This window comes from Ixodes scapularis, unplaced genomic scaffold (assembly GCF_016920785.2).
Source record: "Ixodes scapularis isolate PalLabHiFi unplaced genomic scaffold, ASM1692078v2 PGA_scaffold13__105_contigs__length_92229423, whole genome shotgun sequence".
Lineage (NCBI taxonomy): Eukaryota > Metazoa > Arthropoda > Arachnida > Ixodida > Ixodidae > Ixodes > Ixodes scapularis.
The window spans coordinates 88199290-88222456 of record NW_024609839.1 but is presented as its reverse complement, the minus strand read 5'-3'; the positions used below and the strand labels follow the sequence as shown (position 1 = coordinate 88222456).

At 49.0% G+C, this 23167-nt stretch overlaps 1 protein-coding gene across 3 annotated transcripts in view; it reads left to right on the top strand.

Moving 5' to 3' along the window:
- Positions 1–23167, top strand: part of LOC8052388 (rho GTPase-activating protein 7) — a 208015-nt gene that overhangs the window by 156663 nt on the left and 28185 nt on the right. For all 3 annotated transcript variants that reach the window (XM_029979522.4, XM_042290021.1, XM_042290020.1), the window contains exons 2-4: positions 13074–13145; positions 20899–20980; positions 22714–22774. In XM_029979522.4, the coding sequence (XP_029835382.4) occupies positions 13136–13145; positions 20899–20980; positions 22714–22774 (153 nt within the window). In that variant the 5' untranslated portion in view covers positions 13074–13135. The remainder of the gene's footprint in view (positions 1–13073; positions 13146–20898; positions 20981–22713; positions 22775–23167) is intronic.

Sequence of the window (23167 nt, the reverse complement as noted above, 5' to 3'; positions counted from 1 at the left end):
AGCATTGAGGTCTACCCAGTATCCTTCAATCAGAGCCAATGAGATTCCGGCGTCGCTCTGACGTCAGGCAACCCCTGCGCATGAAGCAGACGAACTTGCGCTCCGCATAGGCACTGACAACTTAAGAAACAGAGGGCGTGTTTTGTTGACGCTTCTTACTTCGCGATGTGTTCACCGGCGTTCTGATGCCCCAATATCTTTGGCTACGGCGTCTCGAACGCGTTTCCGACCGGTCTAGGTTTTCCGTGTGCAAAAACGTGGTTCCTCGATCTCCGCCTGATGACGTCATAAACGTGTCGCACTGTCAGCGGCTGTCCTGGTGGCGTCGCAGCGACGATGGTGGATATGTGGCGGACAGCCGTTCTGCAGCAGGTCGCCCTCCAGCTTGGCTGTCCAACTTTCGGCAGCGAGGTGTTGGGACGCCGGGACGACGGCGACACTCGCGTTTGAGACCGCGCTTTTCGGGCCGAGACTTCTACGGCCAACCGCCAGGATCGCGACATCCGACGCCGTGACGTTGCGGCTTTTGTGACGTCATTCGTTGCCACTTGGGGACCGCTTTTGGGCGCATGCGCGGAATAGGACGCTAAACGCACCAGCCGGGAGACACGGGCACCACACCTTCGCTGCGGAGTAACAGGGTCTATTATGTTATCCCTACGACGACTTGAAGGCGAAACCCCAAGCGCCGATGCATTAAAGACACGATTTACTCGTTGAGTCACCCCTCTTAATCTGCTGAGTCATCGTTCTCAATATGCTGAGTCGTCATCTTAATGAGTGGTCACGTAAACGTTTTGGTACCTTTCGTGTCGCCGACGTGTTATCGCTCAAGGACTTTGAAGGGTGACTGAAAGATGAGACGTATAGGGCTTTCGCCTTAATAACATGGACAGACCGTGTCTCGCATTTCTGAAGCTGGTCATATCGACTATAAGCGACAAGCGCTGGAAAGGTGCACGTATGACCAGCAGCATGCCGGCCAAGAACTACCTCTGGTGTTCCAAGGACCAGTCATGCAACCAAGGGCCAACGCGGCCGCGCCCGTTCCGTTCTTTAACTGGTATCGCCTGGCCCGAGCGCGAGAATCCGACGTGGCTACCTCTGCCGTTGCGACAGGAAGCCCGCCCTGCGCCCTCAACGTCGTCGTCGCCCGAGCCAGCGAGCGTCGGCGTTTGGCGAGATTTTTAACGAGCCCACCAGGACGTCTCAGAAGCGCCGACGGGGGAACGTTGCAGGCCGGGTCGGATTCGAGTTTCACGCCTGACCCCCGCCCGCTGCCGTAATCGAGGGGTCAGCACCAGTCGTCGCCTGTGCGTCCCGGTTTTTATGGCAGTCGGCAACTGCGCAAGTTGGTTTAAAGAAAGACAAAGGCGCATTTTAAAGACCCGCAATAAAGTCAAATGACACTCCTGCTTCATCCGAGGAAGATACATAAAAATTCCCCTGGGCCCGTACCGTGTAAAAGCGGTGAGTAGGACAATACTTTAGGGTCGGTGCATTGTATACGCACCAAATGAATTGGGTCATAACGATATAGATTATTAATCGATTGATTCCGCTAATTTGATCAGGTTCAAAGGTCAAATGCAACGCCTCACCGTGTAACTTCTTGTGGGGCCTCCGGCTTCAAAACAAAAACTCGCAGCACCTTAGACATATAATGCTTATGCACAATGCTTTATTAAAAAAAAAATGGGTAAGTGTGAAACCCCAACTGGCACTCCTTTCAACGTTGTCTACATCCGTACAGTAACGTCGGAACAGACGATAGGGGCTGTCGCCCCCCCCCCCCCCCCCCCCTTTAAGCACATATACACACTCACACTCTCTCTCGCTCTCTCCCTCTCCGCCCAGCCATTTTCAATATTTCAACTAAACCACCACAACCTATCGCGCATCTAGCGAATACTTCGGACTATTTGCGTTCCTTTTTTTTGGAGCGGGAGAACGGAAGGACCGTCGCGGTTCCCTTTTTAATCCCCAGAACTCCCGTCAGTTTCTCCGGAGCGGATAAAGCCACTCAAGCCGCGCCAAAAGTGCATAGTCATGGCGCGTTCGTGGTCTATGTACACGTTTATTATCGCCGACTAAATCCATGAAGCACAGTGATGCGCCTCAATCCTGCGCCTTTTCTTCTCCGCGTGGTTAGGTGTAGCCGGTGATAGCGAACCCATAGAGACAGCAGCGCCGTGACGATGCACTTTCGGCGCCGCTTGAGTGGCTCCCTCAGATAGTAATCTGGAACTGTGGGCAGACTTACATATAGACACCAACACAGTGTTTAGAAAGAAGCCCGCTTTGCCTACACCAAGTGTGGGAACTGCGCCTGCGCAGAAACCGAATTCGAGAGGAGTGGAGCGTCTGCGCATGCGCAATAGCGACAGCAGCGCCACCTCAGTGGTGTGACGTCAGTGAGTTGAGTGTAGGGGCGCCGTTCACACTCCCAAGCACGATTGCGCGAAGTTAGTAAGATAACTCCTTGGCATTTTTTTTTAAATTTAGATTTTTTGAGTTGCAGGTTCCAAAATGCAGGGTGCGTCGTCTCGTTTCACTTCGTGCGTCCATTAAAATACTGCGTCTGTTTTCCCGCAAAGACTCGGGAGAGAATCGATCGTTCCGATCTGCGCAGGGAGCTCGACGAACGAAGATGCTGAAAACGTATTTAGGCCTAATAAGAAAGAACCAGTCTGTGCTGTGGCGTTTCATGCGCTTACGCCATGTTCGGTGTTACGGTGTTTTCTTTTTTTCTTTCTTTTTTTAACGTATTTTCAAGATGTCATTCATCGGCCGAGTTTCGTAGCGCCGATTGGCTCCGCCAAGTGCTTTACGCGGAAGTATTGGGGAGGAGGAGCGACCGTGACGCCCCAAGCGGTTAAATTAACAACTACACGGATGGGGACAACAAATACAATGACGCAGCGCTCGGCCGACATAACCGAACGCGGTGTCAGCGTTCGGCTGGAGTTCGTGTTCTCCGGCGAGGGGGAGGAGGACTCTTTTCTTTTCACTACGGCCTGCATGAACAATGCAGCATGCACGATCCCAGCTCAGCACAAAAGCCGAAGTGGGTCAAGCTCGCATTCTCTGAGAATAGATCCGGCACTTAACGTCGCTTCGTCGATTGTTAGTATTTTTTACATTACACTGTGCCCCGCGCTCTATTGTAGAAGATGACACGGCCATGACCATAAGGCCTGTCGGGATGTGCACAGGCCTTGTGTTGAGTAAACACCGAGCGTGGGGAAAACAAACGGGTGCCCAATATAGACGGACCGGATTGTACGAAGAGATGGCTCCGGAACAATTGTGGTTAAAGTACTACGATACGCTATGTTGCCGTGGCAGGAATAGTAAAGGCCTCACTCACGGAGCACCGTTTGCTTACGTCGCCTTGTGTTAGGAGATCTTACGTCTGCTCGCGTCGAGAGTCGCCGAGGAGAAATCCGAGGAGAACACGCGGCATACGAACCACGGATATTCTGGTCACTCATCATAACGTAGCGTAAGAAAACGTGAGCAAACGAACGACGTGGATGTTCCTTGCGAAAGAACGAGCAACGCTCTCCCGTTGCTGACCGTATAAAGGTACAAATAAAATATTTAGGGACTATGCCGAAAAAAAGCTCCGTGTGCCATTTTATCAATTTGTTTTTGAATTTATAAAAGGGAACGGCATTTTCCCCGTTCTTTGGGGTAAAGAGAACCACGGTTGCTACCGCTACCGAGGCGTTCTAAGCCGGCTTAGGACCGCTCCATAGCTGCGGTGCTGAGACCCAACTCGCGGCTACCGTCCCCGCAACCTTTCGCCGGAACAACAAAGGGACGCTTGGTGCGTATGAAAGAGATCTGACTTGTTAGCGCTGTTTACGTTCCAAGTTCACGTAGCGAAAAAGCTTCTGCTCTGCTCGCATTCCGAAAAGGTTTTTTTGTTGTTTGTTTTTTCTTGCCCGAATCTAAAGGTGCATCATTAAAGAAATCGAGCTGGATCAACCAAGCATGTAACTCTGACGACGAAAAAAAAGGAAGAACAAGACTGAAAAGGGGGGAGGCACAAAAAACACTACGAGCCATCCAAGCGAATCGTATCCCGTAAGAGTGTCCCGTGAGCTCCGGGAAGGGTGCAGCGAGAGCGTCATCACGTGATATATTCAGTGCGTAGGATTGGCTGGGACGGCTGCTCGCGTCCGCTGCAGTCCATCGTAGAAGCTAAAAGGGAACACAGATCGGGGTTCAGTGTTCCGTTGTGGACAACTGCGAATCCTTCCCCAGATATCCGACATTGTCCGAAACGGATGGCGTAGCTCTTCTACTCGATATGCCTTGGTACAAAAAGGAATCAAAATGCAAAAAAGAAAGAGAGAAGTGAAAATGGCCGCGGGAGAAACCCGGAAAAAAAGAGAAGACTGCGCGGCTAGTAAGGCATACATACGGAAAAGAAAAAAGGAAAAAGTCTGGGGTGGGGGTGATGAAGTCTGGGGCCTAAGAGAAAATCGAGCGGGTTGTTGTTTGCGGCGGTTTATCCTCTCGTCGTCGTCGGCGGCGGCCAGGAAATAGTGGCCCCCGGTAAAGAAGGACCAGAAGGGAGAAGAGTCTCCACGCTCGGTTTCATCTCCGTTCTGTTTGCGTTCTCGCTTGTTGGCGAGCCGAAGGGAGTCGTCGTCGAATGAGTTGTGGCGTGAGCCGTCAACTCCGGAAGCCGCCATTCTCTGGCCGCGGTGCTGGCGCTGCTGTCGGGACGGAGCACGCGCAAACGCTCTCTATTTGGACATTGGAGACGCATAAGGGACGATACAGATTGCCCTGTCTGCATCGTCCCTTATGGGCCTCCACTTTCTACGTGTTTAAAAAGCACCAACACGCTCAAATAGTACAAGCTGTCTACTTCACGCGCTATTTGGTTTCCCGCACGCGTAGTGCCCGCACTCCTTGTGGGCACCTGCTGACTTCTTCGCGAACAATGGGTCGGCGGATACATTCCGTGTAGGCTGGAAGAAAGCCTCTCTGTGGCTCTTGGAGCCACCACTCAATAAGGTGCTCTTTGGAGTAGCGACACTCCGACCACCTTGGTGCTTAAAAGCAGTTGCCCTCTCTCTGAAACTTGTATCTGAGATTCCAGGAAACGGTCCTCTCAGTGAATAAGCTATAGTAATGGCACCTCGGCCATCTTGGTGGCCAAAGTGTCGTCCGAAGCTTTTAGTCTCAAGTTTGAAGCGCATATCCGAAATCTCAGGAAACTGCGCTCCGTCTTAAGCAGCGGAGCAAAGCGATCTCGCCTGATCTTGTGACACCTTACATCAATAGCCCCAAAAGTCGCATTTTTGAATCGTAACGCTCGTCCAACGGCGCCTATATTCCTCCTTTCACCATAAGTTCGTGATGCTTATGTACTCGTTTTATCGTCTCCCAACCAATCGTGAAGAGAAAGGGCCGAGCGACTTCCGGTTTTGACGCTACTTGATTCCTCCCATTAGGGAGTTTTCGTAGATCGTTTCCGCTGTCCCGCAACGTCCTCCGCGACCCGCTACGAGATCTGGGACTCTGCAAACGAGGCTCGCGTCGCGCATGCGCAGTAGTGGCGTCTTCATTCCAGAGAGCGTAGCAGAGCTGGGAAAACGGTCTACGAAAACTCCCTATTATAGCTCGTAGCGTCGGCTGAGTGTGGACTTCATTTAAGCTGAAACGAAGGTTTAGCTAAGCCCCATAATGGTGGCGTCCGCAATATTGTAGTCTGGGAACGGAGTGTGGATACTCTAAGCCTATTTTTTTGGGCTATAGCGTGTTTGTCTGTCTAAGCTTGTTTCTCCGCCCGCGTGTATGGAATATTCTTTCCGGTGTTTCTTAGTTTCAGAGACGAGGGAGGTTAACCTCGAGTCGGTCGTTTTGCGTGCGTTGGTGGAACCGCTTCCGGCGTCATTTTCGCTTTTCCTCAAGCTTTTTTTTTTTTTTTTTTTTTTTCCGGGGGCCGTTTTTTTAAAGGCGCTCGACATTTGCATGCGGAGGAGGAGGCGGAGGATGGTTAGCGGAGCTGGCCTTCGAGTCACTGCGCGTGTACGCAGTTTCGGGTGGTCGTATATCGATCGCTGGAGCCTAAGTGGTTGATCGAATCGGTAGCCCGGGAACCAGTACGCATTTTCCGCACACGCACGGAAAGGAGGGCCTCGCTGATTGATCGCGCCGCTGGTTGATTGAGTAGAGTGGATGCAGAAAAGAACTGTACTCACGCCGCACACGCGGGAGGCCGTATTGAAATACTTCCTTTTCTGTACGTCTCGGACGTGCCTTCGTTTTAAAGCGGCGGGGAACGAAATTCCAGCGCTCATTTTCTAGCTTGAATGTGTTGCATGTTCCACCCTAACCTCAAAAACACCAGTCTTCCGTTGAAAGGCACGATAAAACTAATTTTAAAGCTAAATAAACCATCTTTCAATGTGCACCTGGTGGATGCATGCGGAGCCAATTTGAGAGGTAATCTATACCATACCTCGGCAAATTCATTCATGACCTCGCTCATTCACCTTCATTCATATTCACGGCTTGAATCTGAATGGCTCTGAATGAATAGACCGATCTCACAGCCAGTTTGAGAACGCCACCGCTCTCGCCATGCATCGTGGGAGATGTAGTCTTTCTGCACGCGCGACAACCCCGCTAAAGGCCTGCGCGAGCAGAGCACGAGGCGGCACGAGCTGCCTCGTGAACTGGCGTCTGCCTCCTGTGAACTACAGTGATGGCGACGTTACGCATGCGTGAAACCCTTAGTGAGATCGGTCTATTCGTGAAGTTGAAAAGAATCATGATGCGATGGTGAATGACTTCGTGAATTTGAATGAATTCGTGATCTGATGGTGAATGACTTCGTGAATTTGAATGAATTCATGATGTGATGGTGAATGAAGTCGTGATGTGATGGTGAATGACCTTGCGAATTTGAATGAACTCATGATGTGTTGCGATTGTAAATGACTTTGTGAATTGAATAGAATTCATTGAGATGTGAATGACTCAATGAATTCGTGACGTGATTGTGAATGGCTCGTGAGCACGATGAATTTGTGATGTGAGTGGCTCGTGAACTTGATAAGTTCGTGGTGGGAAGTAATACCGTGAACTTAATTCTCGACGTGATAGTGAATACGGGTATGAATTCAAAATAGGCGGAAAACATGTTACGCAGGTGCTTGCTTGCTTGCTGGTTGTTTTCATCCTTCACCGCAAACGACAGGGACCCATTCGACTTTTAGCGGTTTGGGCATCAGTCTCGCTGCGCGGCCGTGCGCGCCTCAGCGCGGTGGCTATTTGTCGAGCACTTTCGCAGTAACAGCTGTTTATAAGGGAAGTGCGGTGGCAGTACGGCAACGAAGGAGAGGGGGGGGGGGGGAAGGGGCTAGTTGTTTTCTTTGGCACTTGACATTTAATTTGGCCGTTGTTCTGGGCGGTTCCTCGCGAATCAATTGAGCTCCTTGCCGACCTTGTCCTTCCGTGTCTCGGGGCACATGGTCCGGAATCACTGAAGGCTCTCGCTGTGCCGTGTCGCTCGTGAGTCGTGCGTGGCGCAGCCGCGCTGTCCGCGCGCTACGTCCACCCAGACCTGACGGCGCCGACAAAAGGGGAAGCGCGGCGGGGAAAGGATAGCGCCGCACCGAAGTCCATGGCTCGCGTACGCCTCGGATTTTTCGAGCCTTCGCTCTTGAATTGGTGACTTGAGCTCATTGCCCTCCTCGTGTTTCCAGACTACCCGGCGCCGTTGCAGCCTCCTCTGCTGATTTGTTGTTAGTTTTTTTCACCCTCCTTTTTGTTCTGTATCTGAGAGAAGTGCTGCCGCGGTAGGTAGTGGTGGCGATTTCAAAGGGGGAGGAAAGCAGGGACGGCGGGCGTTTGCTGTGACAGACGATTTGATAGGTAACATTGAATGTCACCGTTGTCCTGAGCGGTTCCTCGCTAATCTGTGGGCTTCTTGCCGACCTTGTGCTTCCATCTTGGTGCAGATGGACATAATGATCTCCGCGGCGTTTGGCTTGTAAGCTGCTCAGCGATTTTAAATTGAAAATGAAAATTTTCAGTTTAAAAATTTTGTCGTACCTCTGAGTCTCTGACACTCGAGTGTACTGTCTGTGAACATTGAACATTAACTCGACGAAAGTTAATGTTCAAAAATAAATTCTCTGCAAATAAATTTTTGAGCGAAGTATTTACCCTTTGAAAGTTTAGCAATGAGGATATCCTCGTCCCCTGCTCTCACCCCGGTTTGGCTCGTTTCATGTTCGATATTCAAGACATTAACTCGCGTTCACGTGACACTGGTTTCAAGACAAACTAACATTCACGTGACACGATCGCAGCGCGGCATTGGCTGGGTTGGCGCTCTTTCAATGTGCTTTGCGTTTCGTGCACTCGAAATACCCCACTTCCCCGACGGATCAGGTCCTGGTTTCAAGTGGCTGATACACAAAGGCGCCACAGTCCTATTCCGCAAGAACTGCGAACTCGTGAAGGGCTACAGCCGTGAAGTCGAATTTAGTCAGAATGAACCTGAATGACTTCGTGAATTATGCGGAATTCATGATGTGATGGTGAATTCCGGCGAATTCGTGTTGACCGTGATGGTGAATAACTTCATGAAGTGATTGTGAATTCGGACGAATTCATGATGTGATGGTGAATTCGGGCGAATTCATGATGTGATGGTGTATTCGGATGAATTCGGGATGTGATGGTGAATTCGGATGAATTCATGATGTGATGGTGAATTCGCATGACTTCGTGAAATGATGGTGAATTCGGATGAATTCGTGAAGTGATGGTGAATTCGGATGAATTCATGATGTGATGGTGAATTCCCATGAATTCACGATGGTGAATTCCTATTAATTCGTGGTGATGGTGAATGACTTCGTGAATTGGTGATGTGATAGTGAATGACTCCGTGAATTCGGAGGCGGCGGTGATGTGATTGGGATAAATTCGTGGTGGGGTTGAACGCCGTGATGTGAAGGGGATGAATTCTCGGCGGAGTTTGAAAGCCGTCATCTGAAGGGGATGAAGTTTTGGCGCGGTTGAACGCCGGGAGGTGAAGGGCCGTGACTTTGGGAGGTCGGAGTACCTTGTGACGTGAATGCGAATGAATTTGGAGACGTGATTTTGTTCGGTGATGTGATCGTGAATGAAGGGGCTCTAAAATGCCGACCTATGAATCTAGCAACGTTGGGGAACTTGCTGCGTAATCGTGACGTAGCAGATTCCTCCGGAGCAGCGCCGCTCTTTGGAATTTCAACATTTTCCTTTAACTTTCCTCCTTAACTCACAAATCGCGCATTTTACCAAACGGTCCAAGAAGACGGAAAGGAAGGACTCCCCTCTAGCTCGGACCTTCGTTCGTGCAGCAGTACACAGCCATTCTCTCCCTAGAAGATTAGCCCGTCGCTCAAATCTCGAACAAAAGTTGCTTTCCCCACCCCGTTCAGCCCTAAGCTGACAGTGTTGTGGAAGCTACGTGCTCCTTGGGCCAGCCACACGCTCGTCACCCCACGGGTACTTCGAACGGCTCGGTTGTAACGCGCTGACGCTATTGACAGTTTTTGACACCACCACAACGCTGACAACGCCACTAAGGGCAAAGCTCATAACCACGGCTGCCCTGCTACTCCACGAAAGCGGGGAATCTTTTCTTTCTGTTTTTGTTTGCGCCGGATATCCCATGACGCATCGCGCTCTTCGTTCGCTTCTCTTCGAGCGCTTGCTCGAGTGCACCGTTTGGAACGAAAAATATAGCCAGTCGTTCAAAATACAAACGAGCGAATATCATTTACGGTTATTATCCGTCATGCTTGACTTATTTCCGAAGGAAATTCGAATATTTCAATTTTTGTTTCCGTGCCCCTTTAAACGTAATATACACATATATATATATATATATATATATATATATATATATTGTGGGTAGTTCGATGAGAACGTAGAACGCAGAAGCGAGACTGGTCACAGCAGAGAGCCACTGATAACGTGAGAAACGTAGGGTGCGGCGAGTCCTGGAGTTCTTATTATCGCGGCGCAGCCAATTAGGTTTCAGCATAGGCTGAGAAGAACGTCCAAGGACGTATCAGGTCGTAAGGGGCGTGAACAGAAGCGGCCACGCCCTACGTTCCTTAACCTGTCGGTGACTGTCGGGGCTCCCTCGGCGCCCCATCTCATTGGCCGCTGTAAGGGATCACGTGACCACAGCGAACAACCAATGGCGTTCGTGTCGGAAGTCGCAGTATGCCGCGTGCGTCTTGGTGCATAGAACGTTTGCACCGAGAGACTGCACCCCACGACAGGTTTACTGACCTAAGACCGCACATAAGGTATTCGACGTAGGATTTTGTCAAATAAAACCAAAACACTGCCGGAATTTTTTTTTTTCTTTTAGACTTGTGAATTGTGTTGTCATGTTTTCTCATTTACGTGTGGGGTGGTTTTTTTACCCGCAGCAACTGACACACATAGACATTACAACCTACATGCTGCCGGGAACGTCGCCTCATGAACGGGGAATCCCGCAGCAAGTGAAGAACAGTTATTCACGTCCTTCCACGTTCCCTGCGTCGCGACCATTCTATTAATTTTACTGTGCAACTGCGGCTTTTTTTTTTACTGTAAACATTTGGTTTTGTTTGTTGGGATACAGCGAGAGAAACGAAGGACCTCTAAATGCAATGCATTTAGAGGTCCTCTGTTACGTGCTGGTGTCACGTGATGTGACAGAGTCGCAGTGTACGTCAGATGACATCACGATGTCACATGGTGGTGTCACAGCTGTTGTCGCGGCGTTTCGTGATACGTCACTGTCCCACGTAACGTCATCACGCGATGTCACGGCGTCCCGTACACACGATGACCCGATCGCTTCTTCTTTGAGGACTCGTCACCGGATCCAGCACCACGGTCAGGCACCAACTGTCCCGAATACCCGTGACGTCATCAGCGTGACGTCACCATCGAGGCTACGTCCCGAATGTGCACACGAAAAATCAAAGAGCTAACTCTATAAATGCTACTCTGTAACACGTGAAATGATCTCATTTCCCAGATTTGATCGGCCCGATTCTCTCGCTGGCGGTTCACATTTCCGGCCGAAGACGCCGGGCCGGACAATTGCAGACATTGTTCCCGCCAATATCTGCGCGTTCTAGGCCGCTCATTGTTCCGGTTGGTTCCGCAATCGTTTCCTCTTGTCCGGTTTTTGTTCACTGCCGACATGGCCGCTTTGTTCTTTGGTCTCGGCTTCTCTCGATGTCGCTCCGACTGCACCAAGACCTCTCAAAAACAGCCCCGAGAACGTCGTCCCATTGTTTGTTTCTCTGGTCAGGCCTTACACCGAGCGATTGGCCCCTTTGTTTACCTATCGGAATATCAAACCCCCCCCCCCTTTTTTTTTTTTTTTTTGTGGAGCAATCGTAATAACAGAACGCCTTCGATAGAAGAGCACGCTGGACTGCATTCTGAACCGAACAGTCTGACGTAAAAACGCCGTAATTCTTTTTTTTTTTTTTTTTTTTTGTCTCGAAGTTGCGGAACCAATCTTTCCCAATCGGTGATCTTGCGGGCGGAAAGTATAAGGGGAAGAAGTAGCGCGTAAACGACAAAGTGCGCGGGAGGGAGCTCGAATGCCGTGGGCATGTCCACTGGATATAATAATTGCTTCCTCTTGTCTCGCGTGCGTTGTAGTGCTGTAGGTGTCTCTGTAACCGAAGTTTTGACGAGTGGGATTTAATAGCACCGCGGAAGTAGATATCGCTCGAGGTGGATTGACGGTACTTCAGCTAATGCGTATTTGAGGGGAGTGAAGTGGTTTCCACTTGTCTGTTTTGATGAAGTAGTGAAAACCAATCATGCACGCGAGAACAAAAAAAAATGAAATTAGGCGTAACTGGAGGGAGGTACGCGCGTGTGCCCGTGCTTTCAATTGCTCTCGCCACAATGGAAGTTGACATGTGTGTTTTTAACTGTTCTAGTTAATGACAAATACTTTGTTAATGGCTTCGATCTGTTTATATGTATGCTGAAATTGTTTGAAGCACCGAAAGATATTTACTATATGGTTCGTCATGGGGGTATTGAGAAAGGCCTGTGGTTTAATTGTACACGATAGACCTCACCGATCTGAAGAAAACAAGCTAAGGGATATTATTGTTCCCCCCTGGCTATGTCATAAGTTAGAAGCTGAAGGGACGGGGCTTATCCACGAGTCTGTGAGACATCGAAGCTTCTCGTAAGCGGTTACCTGGTTTTTCAGTGCCCAACTTTTTTCTCCTATACTTGTTAGTGAGCGCGTTGGTAATGATGTATGTTTTGAAAGAGTTGTATACGTAAAGACAGGGGACGGGACAACACATCCTTCAACGAACAAATGATTTATTGCTGGACGCTTCGCCTTCGGAGCTCCACTATAGGAGAGGGAAAGTTAAAAGGAGGGGGAAGGAGGGGGGCAAGACAAGGCCCCGGGGGAAAAACTTGGGGAAAGTTGGTAAAGCGCAGAGCGGGAAGGAGAGGAAGGAAGGAGGCATCCCGATTTCCCTCTCAGGAGCAAGGACCACTCGCCCGGCCCGCCAAGGCCGTCAACTCCGGTCTCAGGAATGTCACCTCTGACAGCGACAACGAGGCCGAGGAAATGTTCTTCGGCGCCTCTTTTATGACGTACGCCTCCACGATCTCGCGCCCGTAGCGGTTCCTGTTGGCCCCCAGAACACGCGCGGACGGGAACTCTGGGGCACATGGGGCGCAAACCTTGAGGTGAAGGGCCATGGGGTGTTGGGATTTTGTTGAGATTTTGCGGTCGATCAATCTTGATCAATCACGTGCTGAAAAAAAAAATGTTGCATATTTTTTAAAGGTTTTACAGGGATGGGGTATTTTTACGGTGAGAACGTGGTTCTCTTTTGACCGAAAGACCCCGTACACGAGGGCGTGAAGGATTGGCCCGTTTCAGTGCTTACGTGTGTGCTCCTGTGCCGTCACAGTATTGAAAGCTTTAAATATGTGGACCTCTCGATGGTTCTTTAACTGTTTGTTTGGTCCCCTTTGTGTCGTTACAGAGGTGGAAGCTGTCCACGCTTGCGAATGGCTCAGGCAGGCCGGATTCCCGCAGTATGTGCAGATGTACGAAGGTGAGATGCCGTGGTGCACTTTTAATTGCCGCATGTTCATGTACACTCTAAAAAAACAAAAAAGGTGAGTTTTATTTCTTACAGGACACGCTGATGGCCAATAACGGTGTGGTTCTCCTTAGGGCCACTGCCTTTGGGAGTTCCACGTTCGCGGCGAGACGCTCTACCGCGAAGCCGGTTCGTACTCGCGCGGCATGCTGCTCGTTGAGCGCAATCAGACACTAGTCACGTTGGTAACGGTGATAAACTCTGTTTATTTACAATAAAACAAATAACAAGAAAACAGCGGCTATAAGCTGGTGAACGCCGTCGGTGTTTAGATCGCCCACGGCCGAGCGGTCGTTCACAAAGGTACAAAGGACGGGGTAAACGCTCACCGGTGTGCCGGACGGTTCCTCGTTGTCGCCGCCGCCGAATCGAAGAAGGGAGCGAGATACTGCTGTTCGCTGGTTTTAAGATCAGGGTTGCCAGGTGTTTGAACTCCAACCCGCCAAACGTCTACGAGATCTAGCCCAAAAATAGCCAAATGTCGATCCAGAAAAATAGCCCAAAAATAGCCCAAAAGAAACTTATCATTTGAAACGTTTATTTTGAGCAGAAAAGACACATAATACATTTTGATCCATCAAATGTCCCAGAAATGGCGTTCCTTGCACGTTCGGCGAACTTCCTGAAACGCTCGTACAAGCGCATGACAACATACCTTGTTGCAATATTGGTGAAGCCTAGTCATAAAAAGTTTAAACGATTTTGTGCCCAGCGTGACCGCAGATCTGTCTAGTGATTGGTGCGCGTGACATGTCACGTGTGAGATGGATGGTTGATTGTAGAAGGACTTCTAGCAGGCCTGCGCGCGCTCCGTCCGGTAGGTTTTATCAGATCGAAAGCTAGACTGTGGTGTATCCTAGTGCCCCACAGCAAGACGAAGGCTAGCTACGGTCACGTGATGTGGTCACGTTGGCATGGTAAGTGAGGAGAGTAAGGAGGAAAATGAGAAAGAGGCGAGGCGTCAAGGGAGCATGGCTTGCGGAGGCTACGCGGCCGACGTCATGCCCTCTCCTACCCTTCTATCCTCCTTGACTGGGACGGGTGACCAGAATGACGTCAAGGGAGAACTATGCAGAATTCAGACAACCTAAATAATGCGCAGAACAGGTGCTGTTAAGGCCGCAAGGAATCGCGCCGTCAATTGTTGAGATGGAGGAATAACAGCACATGCTTGCATTCGGAGGTAAACAATTGCACAAGGCGCGCAAAAAGAAGACGAATTTGTTTGCTGTCGCAAACTTATCAGGGTTAAGGGACTGAAGCACCAAATGCTCACGTAACTTACTCTAAAAATACATTCGAACCTATAAACCCAAGTGCTTTCAGACATTTTGGTTCCAGCACAGGTCAGAAATTGCCCAATGCACAGGTCAGAAATAGCCCAATGCACAGGTTAGAAATAGCCCAATACTAGCCAAATAGCCAAATACCATTTTTTCCCGCCAACTGCAAATAAAACTAGCCCAATTTGGCTATTTATAGCCCAACCTGGCAACCCTGTTTAAGATAACGACGGGGGCGAGGTGGCCAATCAAGGAGCGACACGTCGATCTCCTTTGTGCGGGGGTTCGTTACGAAAATCGCCCTCAAAGGGGGAGAGGAGGAAGCCACTGACAGTGGTAAGCAGCGCCACCTCTCGCTACGTCAGCGCGGCCGCCACGGCGCGCCAAAACGCTGACGCGACAGAATGTTGAGGGATCACAATCCCCACAACGGGGATATGGTGTACTAGAAGACTGGGCAGTGTAGCGAGCGCCGGCGGAGGGGGGGCTCTTTCAGCGATGACCGGATCGGTGGCCGCGAGAGGGCGCAACGTGTAGTAGGCGTGCTGCCGGAGTGCGGAGCGCAGGCAGCGGTAGCGCTTGGCTGGCTTGGCGTTCCGCACGGGCTCGATTGTTTCGTATTGTTTGGCTAACTCTTTACGGTATTCATTATTTCTGTTGTTTCACATATTATTTATCGCACTAATTCGTTTCCAAATGCTTTGCCCGAGACGTGCATCTTCGGGCAGGACGCCACAGTACAAATCGCGACACTGCTAGCGCGAACAAGACATTGGCGCTTTCTCGCATTTACTTCGAAAGAGTATTAGTGAGGACGAACTTTTATCACCTGCATTATAGACCCGAATGAGCTTTTTCCCCAGCAATTAGAACTTTGCTGGAAGCTTTGGTTTCTCATAGAAAAACCGGCGATCGCTTGTTCGCGCTAACAATGTTGCGTTCTGAATAGCTGCGGGAAATCCATCCCCCAGGGAAACGTTCGGGAAGTCTCTTGAAAGAGACGTCCCAAACGTGTGTAATCCCCTGGATAACGTAGGATAAGCATGCTGATGGCATGATACCTAAACAAATGTGTGCTTTTGTGGCCCTATAATTTCGCTGTCGCTGTAGTTGTGATCAATGAAATCCGTGGTTGAAGCGCGCACTACCCTAATGAATTGTTTCAATATTTGGGAAAACAAAATGGGGCTTACAAAACGGATTATATCGTCTACTTCCGTAGGCTGCATGGAGGTGCCACTGTCGACTCTTGCAGCTGCTTCCACGGGCTTTCGAAGGAATTTCCAGCACTAGCCTTTATCGTATTTTCTGTTACTACGTAGGGTCTTCAAACAGGACTGTGCGCATAGTTAGAAAAATGTATCCACTCACCAGCTCTGGTAGTAACCACAGTGGATAGATTCTTATTTATCCACTGAGCACCAGCTATATTGATATGTGTGGGCACCAGGGCACACAGATAAATTTTTAATTATACACTGGGCGCCAGCGCACAGATGAGATTAATGAGGTGCACCCAAGGATTTCGGAGGCGATGGTCCGCTGGGCCATAAGACCCTTCAATTTTCTTGCGGTAAAAATAAAAAGAGGCCTCTTAGCGCCTCCTCATTGAAGAGACGGAGTGCTGGGCCAACCCTCATCATTTTAAAGTCGTTAGGAAAATTTTTGCTGATGTGAGGCTATAACCTTTAACGTCACATTTTCACAGACACTTCTCCAAGCCTTTCTAATGCAGTCAGCGTGCACAGGACCCTTCGGTGTGTCCAAACCAGTGTCAAACCGATTTAGCAGATACTTAGACTGCAAAAAGTCCGGAAAAAAAATGTAGAAGACGACTGCCATGACTGCCTGCATTACATGAAGCAGAGTCTCCCTGTCACTCCTTTTAATGTTGCGGGACGACGACTGACGCCGATCGAACTCGAAGAGGGGCACGAAAAAGGGAACGGGCTTCTTTGCCACTGTTGCCACTGTTGCAACCCGGCACCTGGCCCAATAATTGAGGTTAGGGAGGGGAGGGGGGGGGGGGGGGGCATTGAGAATATAAGAGTCGTTGCGAATTAAAGGGGTGCTTTGGGAAAAACAAGGGGGGAGTACACCCCCGTAGAGGGGTGTAGGGAAATCACTGCCCCGACACAAAACATGTCCCGTCTCTCTTGTCCCGCCGTTTTTCCGTCATTGCACGCGTTGTCTACATCCCACTGAACAGCAATGATCACAATCCATTTCACTCAACCATTAAAAAAAAAAAAAAAAAAAAAGAAACTGCAGCAAAACAAGGCGACGACGCGAACTACGCGATCACAAGCAGTACGGCCACACGGCAATCCGAGCGGAAAGGAGCACGCCTGTTACCCGCAGCGCCCCCTGGCGTCCTTGCGCTCCGTCATCGCTGCGCCGACCTCCTCCTTCCGTTGCTTCTCGGCGCGGACGACACACTGCCCAGTTCTAGAACACCATAACGGGGACCTCTTTAAAAATTCCAGCGAATCACGACGCTCAGAGTGCGAGTACACACACACGCACAAACCTTTGCCGGTTCCTTGCGTGTGCTGCGAATAAACTGCGGCGACAGCCGAGACGCTGCACGCTGCTGCACACTGTGACAACACGGCAGCGTTTATATTTAGCGAACGATGTTCACGTGACTCGATGACCACGTGACGCCGCAACTTCACGTGGCAGTAAATTACCGCTAAATAGGACGAATAACTTTTCACCCATAAATATAGCGAAAATTTCCCCCTTAATTTAGCAAAACAAAATGCTAAATTTAGCGGAGGAGCTTCTCCGCTAAATTTAGAAAGAAAATCTGGGACGTCATTGACACGACGCCACAAGACACTGTGACGTTAAAATTCCACGAAACTCTGATTCCTGAATAAATTGAAAAAAAAAAAAAAATGTCGGGATAAATTTAGCGGGCCACGACGTGTACGAAACGCACTCGGAATACGTCGCGAAACCTCGTCAATAGCGGCCATGGCTGCAAAGAAGCCATGTGCGCAAGGACATTGCGCATGACGTTTCGCCTGTTCCCCACTCACGTGACATTTGATGGTGGTATTCGGAGCTTGGTCATTCGCTGGGATCTTTTTGCCATTCGCCTTGATATGGCTGCCCTCGTGTTGTGCAGGAAAGGGAACTGGCAGACTTCTTTTTTTTTTTTAGAGTGTGTCAGCTTCATTAACCTTGCGAGTCATCCTAATTGTGAGCCCTTGGCTCGTGGGCTTCTACCGGGACTTGATCCTGGATTAAATTTCCGCGCAAGGTTAATCTCCCTTTTTGTGCTCGCGCTCCGCCCCCCCCCCCCCCTTCTTTTTTCGGTTATTTTTGTGCGTGCACGCTGGTCGGTTTCTAATTAATCTTGTAAAACAATTAATCCCCTCTCCTCCAGTAATAAAAAAAGAGTTCGAGGGTTAGAAGACAGAGATAGAATGTTTTTTTATTGCATTTAGAAGCCTCCTATTTTTTGTTATTAACTCCATGATTTCCGAGTAGCTTAGCTTCATGTTGTCTATTCTTGCTTTGTTTTCATAGTTTTTCTCCCTTGCTTTCTTTTCGTAGTTTTTTTCTCTTGCCCCTTTCCTTTGCCTCATCTCTTCGATTCACTTTTAAAATATTTTGCTAGTTTTTTTTTATATTCTTCTAGTTTCCTATTATTTTTTACCCCGTCGTTTCTTTGTTTTTTCTTTTGAACTGCAACTTCCTCCGGGAACTTCTTTTATATATATATATATGTATATCTGGATGTAAAATAGCCCGAGACTCGCGTAAGCAAAATAAAGGATTCAAAACTTTAAAGAAAAAAAACAAAAAAGAAACATACGTTCTGACCCCCCCCCCCCCCCCCCCCCCCCACACACACACACACACACCTTTTTAGCGCATCATGTGTTTTGTCATCGGAATTTTACGATAAAGCGCCGTTCACACTCTTGTGACCGACTTCGACCGAGAGAGACCGGACCGGTTTTTAAGCCTTTTGCGACTTCTTAGGACCGGATGCGCGGCAGCGGAGCTGGTCGTAAGAGATCGCAAGAGGCTTAAAAACCGGTCTGGTCTCTCTCTCGGTCTTACTCGGTTGCAAGAGTGTGAACGGGCCTTAAACCGTCACGAAGAACCGCCACAAAGTAGGTACTGTGACAGCATGACGTCATGTTACACCCTAACATGACGTCATGTGACGTGACACCGTGACGTTATGTGACCTCTACATCACGTCACATACACATGGCACGTACCCAGCTCATTCGCAACAGGTACGTCCCGCACTGCCCGGTCTTTATCAGCGTTATCGAGTTTGTGTAATTTCTTTTTTTTTTCGTCCATTCTACGAGGACATTGATTCTGCCTTCGAGTCTTTAGTTTTCTTTACTTATAAGCATCAAGTTGTTTTACATCTTAGTAAACTTGTTTTTGACGTCGTAGGGGGCTGCATGAATTGCGTCATGACAGACGTCCTCGTGTAGTGTTCTTGTTGCTGCCGCTTGTGGTAAATGGGAAAAGCCTGCTACGTTCAACCAGATGCTATGCACACCGCGAAAATACAATGGCCTTGGGGCGGTGTGTGCCAAGAGGCTTTGCGCGCCTTGTCGGGGACACTCGAAGAGGCGCTGCGGCTATCTTTGCTGTCTTGGCGAACTTCGGTGCGCCGGCGGCTGCCCTTTCCCTGACCATTTGCTCTGTCCCCCAAGCGCCCCGGCCCGCGCTAAAAGAATCATGGGAACGGTTAGTGATCGGTAATTTCGACCTTAACTTTGGTTGCACAGCTTTTCAGCGTAATTCGCCATCACCCTGAACAAGCGCCTGATATACCCCAATGACCTGTCACATCACTTTTAAAATATCTCTTCAATGTCATCATGTTTGATACTGCGCATGCTGTCCACCCTTCAACCTGGATGTACTGCAGAAATCTCTTACATTATTACCATTCTCGTACAGCTTCAGAGACGCTGATATTGAGTTAGAAACGCTAAAAATGCTATAAACACCCCTACGGACTCCGAGCTAAATCCCGGTTTTTGTTGATGTGAATTCTCGGCTTTTTAAGCAATTCCTGCGAATAAAAGAATCACGAGACTGATAATATTGTAAAAGATTTCTGCAGCTCAGGCCAGAGGTGGATCGCATGCACAGTATCAAAAATGCCGACATTGACAAGAAATTTTAAAAGTGATATGACAGATCCTTGGGGTCTATCAGGCGCTTGTTCAGGGCGACTCCGGATTAGACTCAAAACTGTGTAACCATGGAATTTGTCAAAATTACCGATTACTAGTGAGCTAAAAGAATACCGTTCCCATGATTCCTCGAGTGCGAGCCGGGGCGCTTGGGAATATTGCAAATGGTCTAAAACAGCGTGATCAAAGTACGCGATGCGCATGCGTTCTTTGGGAGGCGAAGACACAGCTAGGGGAGGATTTGGCGCTGTAGTCCAATGCTAATGAGCGGGGTGGCATGTGCGCTCCGTAGTTAGGTGGTTGATTGAACTCTGGAACCGCGCTTGGTTTTATCTCAGCTCGGAGCCGACCAACGGCTATGGGCGCTGTATAAGCGCTGTATAAGGCTTTCTTTAGGGACTAAAGTTATTTCTACCGTAAAATCCCGTAAGAACGCACACCCAAAAGGAACGGATAAATGGTAAAAAGCATAGGGGGGCGGGGGGGAGGGGGGGGGGGGGCTATCTTTGGGGAGGCGCCGGGAAAAGTTTATCAAAAATTAGTGATAAGCATCGCGGGGCACCCGTTACAAACCACGTGACACGGTAACTGATACCGCAGATCGCGGACACGGCGAATTCGCGTTTCATGTTGCTCTAAACACGCGAAAATTCGCTACGAGCTCTTGTGTCATGTGAAATGGCAATACAGGTTGCGGACGCAGCCGATTCAAGTTTCACGGCTCAATGAACCCGCGGGAACCCGCTACAAACTTGCCTGTCACGGGAACCGATATTGGACATACAAATCGTGTACAGAAACACGGGAGTCCGCTTCAAACTTGGTATGTCACGGGAATGGATATAGCAGATCGCGGACGCAGTAGATTCGCATTTCACGATACAGTATACGCGCGGCAACAACTCGCGTCTTACGGGAACCGATATTCCGCGCGCAGATCACGAACAAAAACGCGGGAACCCGCCACGAACTCGCTTGTTAGACGTACCGGTACCGCAGATCGCGCGGGTGATGCGGTTCCCGTCGGACATCGCGTGATTCGAGATATAAACGACGTTCCGATTTTTTTTTTATTTTTTTTTTTAGAGGTGTTTAGTTAGAAGATTGAGATGGACGATCTCTCGGGGCAGGGCGTCCTTGTGGGATTGTACGTAATTATGATAACCTACAAAAATTAAGTTTAGAACTTTGGTTTCCATCCAAGCCTAACGTATTCTTGCTCTTGTTTGCGTGCAGAGAACTGCTTTCCCATGGACATCTCGACGGTTCTACGGGACCACCCTAGCCTGGATCCGGACGAACTGCAGTCTCTGTTCAGGTGAACGGGAGCAAAACGTTTTGTTAATGATCGTGGAGTGACTTGTCTACGAGGAGACCTTGCACTCGCCTCGGTGCAGACACTGGGCGGGGCTATGTTATTACCGAAGAAATGACGCATTAAGACAGCTGCCTTTGATCTGTTTTTTGCTTAATACATTAGGGCTCTCATTCGAGCGTTCCAGAATCTTAAGATGGCCTGAAGCTGGCAAGCATCAGGTCGTGTGTTGGAACATACGCATACCCAATAGCAGAGGAGCCGGCGAATTATAACTGAATTTGTCTGTTTGGAAATTCTTTCCGACGTTGAAGATTTCGTTGAAGAAGCGTCGCCAGTTTGCGGGAGCATGTTATGCTTCGTAGAAACCTTCGTGCCAAGAACCCGACACGCAGTTATCGAGTGTTGTATATGGCACACTATAATAATGCAGCCGCCATTGATACACATTAGGTTGGACGCATGCTAAGGGCTGCGTACTGAATTCGGGAGGTTACTTACAGGTTAGTGCGATTTCAACTCCTGTGGTTTCAGTTTTTAGGACAAAAAATAAATGCGAGCTATTCACATCGTTATTCATAATTTTATTTAATTCTTTATCTTTTCATTATGTGGCGAGGGAAATAAAAAAAATTCAAACAGGATCTAAAAAAAAAGATTTATATTCAGCGCGTGAAAAAAAAAAATGGCGTCATTGGGTTGCGTAATTAGCGCTCAATGACGCCTTTAACGAACGGATCGCATCTTTGTTCCGACAGTGTACAATGCTCGACGCTGCTGGCATTGTGGTGAGTCGCACGTGAAAGGGCGCCTTTCCTGATGGGATATGATACACATGCACTGGACTCGGTATGGCACGGAGTCAGACAGATTGCATTGGGATATATCAATTTATTCGAGGTACGCTGGAAACAAATAGACAGTCCGGAGGGCTCATGGGCGCCTGTCTTTAGGACTTGGCTGAGCTAAGGTTTAGGGCAGATGCATGTATACTTCGTTCGACATGTGTCTTGCAGTTCTCCGATTGCTCTCCTCATCCTGTTTACACGGAAGTCACTTGCCACTCGCAGCAGTGCAACTGACACGAAAAAAAAAAGTTTTTTTTTTAAACAGCTTAATTGGGACAAGCATGTCACAAAACAAATCTTCCGCGAAAAAACAAACTTTTTCTAGCAATATTTACGCCGCAGGACGTAATTTAGTCGGAGTCACAACTTCTCCACATTTGAAACTCCCGCTCTTTCGACGCGCGCGGAGTGGCTGCTATACGTCACAGAGTAACGTATAGCAGCCACTACGTGACGTAGAATACCAACTTTGCGGCGCGCGATTTAAAATGGACGAAATAGCCGCAAAGTAAAATTAGACTCGCGCAATAAATATTGCTGTAAACAATTTCGTTTTTTTGCGGAAAATTTGTTTTGTGACATGCTTGTCCCAATTAGGCTGTTTAAAAATACTTTTTTTTTTCTTTGCAGTTACCCTTTAAAGCAGAACAAGCCTCTCCATTGTTCGCTCTGCTAAAGTGGAAATATTGAAGGGCTTTGCGGGATGGGCTTGTCCCGCTTTTCTTAACCTGCAATAGACTGTAGGTTATGTCTAATTGCTTGAGAGGTAGCGCGGATGCTTGATCAGTGGCATGCCGGGTTGAGTTGGATGATGTTGGGACTGCACAATTGGTTGGCTAGGAGGGCGTGTTTTGTTTCAGCCGACGTTTCTGAACACGCTCGTTTCAGGCGACTGAACACGCTGAACAAGTGTGCCCGGTTGAAGAACGACGGCCTCGTCAAGCAGACGGTAAGTCTCCCTTCTGAGAGCGAATGGAACATTGTGTGGAATCATATTCGGAGAGCGAGTCGTTGGCTTCTTGCGCAGGGGTTGCGGTGACCTCAGAACGACGTCGAGTTCTGATTAGAAAGACACTGAGTAGACCTCAATGCTAGATGGTCTACCCTCTAGTTATTTATTTATTTATTTTCAATCAGCCAATAAGAGCTTAGCGTTCTGACATCATCGCAACCCCTGTGCACAAAGCAGACAAAGTTGCGCTCCGCGTAGCTTAGATTCCTTTTCCTGTAAGGTACTGGTCAAAGGACCAGCGTCACTCTAGCTTGTGTTTTCCCGGATCCGTAAATTAAACGGACACGCAACTCCCCTAAATCCCCATCTGCTGAGTGCCTAGGTAAGACA